A 6305-nucleotide genomic window follows, 5' to 3' on the forward strand; every position below is an offset into this window, starting at 1 on the left:
ATCTGCTAATACCTCACGGAGGGGTTGGCAGCCTGAATTATCTGAAAGAAACTGATAAAGTTGCCGGATTTTAACAAAACAATACCACCTGGTTTATTAGTCCTCAGAAGCAAGTGACAAAAAAAAGGGCCCTGTTGTGGAACTTCGCGTGCCTAGGACTGTTTGTGGAAGAAGACGCACACAAAACAGCGAAATGAAATATTTCGATGCCCTGCTCGTTTAGCAATTCTTTGAGGAATTCTTGAAGGAAAACGTGTAAAAAAAAAAAAAAAAGGCAAAACACCACAGGCCCTAATTTGAAGGACACGCTCACCGTAAGGAACGGCTTCTAGAAGAACACGTGCTATATTTTCCCCCTTTTTGAGGAAATGCAAGCCGTCACTTTTCCTTGTAGGCGGAAGTCAACGCTTCTAGAGCGCCGGCCTCGTCCTCTCCCCATCCCCCTTCACTAACATAACGGGCAGAGCTCATCTGTCTGTCTCTCGCTCGCTCTTTCTTTCGCCCCCCCCCCATCCTTCCCCTCGCAGTTGAGCGTAGTATCACAGAGCTGCACGCTCCCTCTCCGGCGTGCGCGTACACGCGCACACACGCCCTCTCCCACAGACGCGGGGAAGGAGGAGGAGAGATGCAAACGCAAACGAGAAAAAAAAATCTCAGCTGCACTTCTGGCCCTTTTAAAAAGTTTGTGTAAATTGGAATGAGGTCAGATTTGGAGCTTCTCATTGCACGCGGTGATTATTATTACATTAGGTTCCAAGCCAATAGGAGCCGAAGGGGTGGGGTTTGGCACGACGGAGCGTTGGATACAGCTTGTGATTGGCTGGGGAAATGACTGGGGAAGAATAAAGGGGCGCGAGGCGGAATTGGGGTCCGCGCAAAGCTGCAGCAAGAGAAAGTGTGTTCGTGCGCGTGTAAGAGACTCGGGGCAGGCCACTTCCAGAGCCTTAGTTTGTTACATGTCTCTTCCCTCTCTTTGGGGCGGTACATCCAGGAGAAGGCGAGACGGGACTAAATACATTTCTTGCACCAGTCACCGGTCTTCCTCCCAGGAAGACACACATTTATTAATGCTACTCGGTTGCACAAGCGGGGCTTTTTCCCCCCCGTTTAATCCCGCGCAGCTACCGAATAACAATCGAACAAACTCTTGATCGCTTCTACCACGAGTTCTGGACTGAAGAAGAGACATCTTTTTTTTTGCTGCCTTTCCTTGCTTTTGTTTTGTGGGAGGCGGGCACATGCTACTTTTTGAAAAGCAAATTATTTGTGGGTTTCTTTTTCTAGAAGAGACTTTTAGCGGCAAGCAAACTGCTTTTGCAAAGAACACCTCGAGCAGAGGGTAACAGAAAGGGAAGAGAGAAAAAAGCCCTTGTGAACTCGGGGGGGTGGGGAGGTGGAAAAGAGATACAGAGCGAGAGAACTTGGATTGGTGGTTGGCGCTTGGAGAGAGAGAGCGAAAAAAAGCCAGAAAGGCGAGAAACTGTTTCCACTTGGAGTCCGGCTTCCGCAATTAGACTCCCAGCGCAAAGTTACGTTGGGAGGGGGGTGGCGTGCAGAAAAGTGCCGGAGAGACAAAAGCGGTTGGAGCTACAACTACTTTCCAGAGAGGACGGTGGCTTAAGCAGCAGAGGGACGGACGGAGTGCCGGCGAAGGGGCTGGAGAGCGCCGGGGGACGGACGAAGTTACGTGTGGCGTCTCAAGCTGGTGCCAAACTGAGCCCCGCCGACTTCCCCACAGCCGCCGCCGCGCGCGCGATCCCGCCGAGATGGTGCAACAGACGAACAACGCGGAGAACACGGAAGCGCTCCTGGCCGGCGAGAGTTCGGACTCCGGCGCCAGCCTGGAGCTGGGCATCGCCTCCTCGCCCACCCCGGGCTCGACGGCTTCGACGGGGGGCAAAGCGGACGATCCGAGCTGGTGCAAAACGCCCAGCGGGCACATCAAGCGCCCCATGAACGCCTTCATGGTGTGGTCCCAGATCGAGCGGCGGAAGATCATGGAGCAGTCCCCGGACATGCATAACGCCGAGATCTCTAAGCGCCTGGGCAAGCGCTGGAAGCTGCTCAAGGACAGCGACAAGATCCCTTTCATCCGAGAGGCGGAGCGGCTGCGACTCAAACACATGGCGGACTACCCGGACTACAAGTACCGGCCCAGGAAGAAGGTGAAGTCAGGCACGAACTCGGGGAAGCCCGGCGAGAAGAGCGGGGGCGGCGGCGGAGGAGGAGGAGGGAGTGGCGGCGGCAACGGCGGCAGCAGCAGCAACAGCCCGGGCGCAGCCACCGCCGCCACCGCCTCCAACTCTTCCAAACTCAACGTGAAAAAGGGCAGCGCCGCCAAAGTCTCTGCGGGTGGTGCCGGCAAGCCTCATCCCAAGCTCAGCCTGAGCCACGGCAAAGGCTCGCCCGCCTTCCCCGCCTCGGAGCAGCCGCCGGCTGCCCTCCTTCCGCCGGAGCACCACTCGCTGTACAAATCCCGCGCCGCTTCGCCGGGCTCCTCCTCGCCCTCCGCCGCCGCCGCCGCCGCCAGCAGCAGCAAACACCTCCCGGAGAAGAAGGCCAAGCGGCTCTACCTCTTCTCGCACGCCTCGCCCGGCGGCGCCGTGCCGGCCAGCCCGACGCTGAGCAGCACCTCGACGGAAGCCAGCGACCCGCTGAGCCTCTACGAGGAAGCGGGAGCCTTGGCGGGCCCTCAGCAGGACGGGGGCGACCCTTCGGCTTCCCCCGTGGGCGACTGCTCGCCCTCCGACCACCGGAGCTACACCAGCCTGAGGGCGCCCTCGCCGGCCCCGTCCACCGCGCGCTCCTCCTCGTCGTCGTCCTCCTCGGCCTCCTTCTCCTCCTCCTCCTCGTCGCCGGGCTCCTCCTCCGCCTCCTGCGCTTCCTCCTCCTCGGACGACGAGTTCGAAGACGACCTGTTGGACCTCAACCCCAGCCCGGGCTTCGACAGCATGGCCCTGGGCAGCCTCGGCTCGTCGGTGCTGGACAGGGACCTGGATTTTAACTTGGAGCCGGGCTCAGGCTCCCATTTTGAGTTCCCGGACTATTGCACCCCGGAGGTAAGTGAGATGATCTCGGGGGACTGGCTCGAATCCAGCATTTCCAACCTGGTCTTCACGTACTGAGGGGGCCGGAGGAAGAGGAGGAGGAAGAAGAGAAGAGGCGAAAAGAAAAAGGAAGAAGAAACGGGGAGTGCGTCGGGTGTGTGTGTCACAGACTCGCAACACAACACAGACCCCCCCAACCCCCAGTGCTACAGACTGGAGAACGAGCATTTCGCCCACAGTTCCTGAGAGAGAGAGTGTGTGTGTGTGTGTTGCTGTTTTCCCTTCTTCCTAAATGAAACTGACTCGGTGTGTGTGTGTGTGTGTGTGTGTGTATCCGGGTGTTTTGTGTGCGGCGGGTTTTAAAGAAAAAATGGCAAAAGGGATCAGCATTTCCGTTTACTTCCTTTTTTGAAGTAAAAGTCACCGCAGGCCTATCTGTCTAGGTAACACAGAGGCACACACCCCCTTTTTTGTTGTTGTTGTTGTTTCCCCGCTCCATCCTTCCAACAGCCGACGAGTAAGTTCCACGTTTCAGAGACTTAATGGCGAGAGAATCAAGCGGCGTCAACACGAATTACGAATTCCAGCTGCCACCGGGGCGGATTTGTTGTGGGGAGGGGGCGAGGGTTGGAAATCAGGCACATCCCGACCAGGTTTTTTTTTTTTTCGTGGCCGTGTGAAGGGGGTTGGGTTGGGGACGAAGAGGTTTTCCTTCTGTACATTATATGTCTCTGCTGGGGGGGCGGGGGGAGGGGACCTTATGGAGCGGTGGGGGGGTAGGGTCTGTTTCAGCAAATGCCCAGGACTTGCCATGTATGTGGGGGTGGGGGTGGGGAGTCCTAGTTTGCTTTGAGGGGGTTTTCTCTTGTACACGGAGAGAAGAGGAGTGGGGAGAGGGGCCCTAGGAAATGGACCTGAAATCCTGAAAGTGGGATGGAAAAGGAAAAGAGGGAAGCATTAGAAAACATGAACTGGAAGCGAGGCTAAGAAGATAATAATAAAACCGAAAAGGATTTGCACGTATAAAGGAGAAGGTGGCAGTCACCTTATATTATAGACAGAGAAATCAGTATGTGTGAAATTTCAGCAACACTGAACTTTTTTTTTTTTAATGGAGGCAGATAGAGAAAATAAAAGCTGAGTTTCTGTAACAATGTGGTACAGCGGAAATAGAGGGCAGTTGCTCTTTCTTGCGAAAATGTGTTTTTCTTACTCAAAATCGTGGTGGTGTTGGATTATTTCACTGGTGGGGTTTAATATAGCATGTTATCCTATCTTTATGAGGTTTCTGTAAGACTGTTGAACAGTTAAAAAAAATAGTGTTAGAATAATATAAAAAGCAGATAGATGGCGCTATGTTTGATTCCTACAAAAATTATCACCAGCTTTTTTTCATTCTTAACTCTTAAGGGATTCAAACGCAACTCAAATCTGTGCTGGACTTTTAAAAAATCAGGACCAAATTTTTTCCTCAGTGTCTGTGTGCATGTGTGTATGTGTGTTCCTTTATAGTTGTAAATGAAGACTTTGTTTCTTTTCACACCATGATTCATTCTTGGAATGTTCTTTTTTCCTTGTAAATGAAATTGGATGCCATTTTATAAGTGAAGTATTTATACTGGCCAAACATTTTTTACTTGTATTACTTAGTCCTTTTTTTTGCTAGTTCTGTTCTTACCCACACCATTTTTATGTCACCTTCACTGAAGGGCTAGAGTTTTAACTTTTAATTTTTTATATTTAAATGTAGACTTTTGACACTTTTAAAAAACGAGAGAAGAGAGATGAAAACGTTTGATTATTTTCTCAGTGTATTTTTGTAAAAAATATATAAGGGGTGTAAATTGCTGTTTTGGATTTCCTGATTATAACAGGGCTGCTGGTTAATCTCTCTCACACACAAAATCAGCCCCTACTTTTCATCATGTTTACACTCCGATCTGCAGGCTTCTTAAAGAGACAGCATCCCTTGTATCCACTATACAACTCTACTAAGGAGTTGGGAGAGGGGGTTGAATCTATTCACTGTAGGGCTAATTTCTGAAATAAAACACCCTCTTGAAATGAATAACATGTTTTTACAGAAGCAACTGGAGTATTTTCAGGAAAAAAAGGGATCCTGTAGCTTTAACTTGTAAACCACATCTTTTGCACTTTTTTATAAGAAAAAAAATAAAACACAAAAACCCTTGCCGTTTAAATCACTGGATCTATCTAAATGCCGATTTGAGTTCGCGACACTATGTACTGCATTTTTTCATTCTTGTATTTGACTATTTAATCCTTTCTACTTGTCGCTAAATATAATTGTTTTAGTCTCTTATGGCATGATGATAGCATATGTATTCAGGTTTATAGCTGTTGTGTTTAAGATGAGAAAAAAAGTGAAAACATCTTTGTACATTTAAGTCTGTATTATAATAAGCAAAAAAGATTGTGTGTTTATGTATGTTAATATAACATAACAGGCGCTAGGACATCTGCCTAATGAGAAGGTTCCGTTAAGGGTTTTTTTCTTTTTAAATTTTTTTGGTCATTCATCCCGTGCAATATGCTGTGTGGAATATCTTTGAATATCTTTGTCTAACAATCTGCCCATAAAATTGAGGGGGGGGGGAGAATTGGCTGATTAAGCCAAGTTCATTGCCTGTCAGATTGTCAGTACACTTTCTGTAAATAACCTTTCCTCTCCAAAGGAAATAAAATCAGCTGGAACTGAGCCCTAAACCTTTGTATTCTTGTTGTCATTGTTACAGTTCTCCCCATTTTGAGGTTATTGTATATTCTTGCATATTGTAAGTTAAAACATCCTTTTGCACTAATGCTTCTGACATACAGGACTGTTATCCCTCCTCTCATCCCAACCCCCACCCTGCTAAAGCCTTGGCAAGCCAAAGCCTTGACTCCTTTGTGAATCTTTGAATGCATGTGGCTGGCTGCATGCTTTCTAGGAATTTGTATGCATTAGGCAAATGCTAATAGCATTTTCACTGGAGGAATAAAAGACTTAGAAGGAGGGGGTGGGGAAATGGGCTTAGCTCCACTTAGTAACAGAGAATGCCATTGGAGATGAAATGCTGCTACAAGAAAAATGTGCTTTTAAGGGGCCCCACTGACCGTTTGTCCTCATCACGTGACACTGCAGTGTGAAAATCCTGCCTCACCTCCTTTCAGGAGCTTTCTGCCAAAAAGCCTTCTGTTCTGTGGCTTGCCAGTTGTTCTAACAAAGCACACTGTTCAAGGTGGTTTTGCGATTCA

The 6305-nt window shown here is 49.5% G+C and overlaps 1 protein-coding gene across 1 annotated transcript; it reads left to right on the forward strand.

The window, feature by feature from the left end:
- Positions 1 to 498: 498 nt before the first annotated feature.
- On the forward strand, positions 499 to 5774 carry SOX4 (SRY-box transcription factor 4). The gene has a single exon (XM_020781668.3). The coding sequence runs from the start codon at positions 1767 to 1769 to the stop codon at positions 3123 to 3125; it is 1359 nt and encodes a 452-aa protein (XP_020637327.3). The 5' UTR covers positions 499 to 1766; the 3' UTR covers positions 3126 to 5774.
- Positions 5775 to 6305: the final 531 nt, after the last annotated feature.

This window comes from Pogona vitticeps, chromosome 4 (genome assembly GCF_051106095.1).
Source record: "Pogona vitticeps strain Pit_001003342236 chromosome 4, PviZW2.1, whole genome shotgun sequence".
Lineage (NCBI taxonomy): Eukaryota > Metazoa > Chordata > Lepidosauria > Squamata > Agamidae > Pogona > Pogona vitticeps.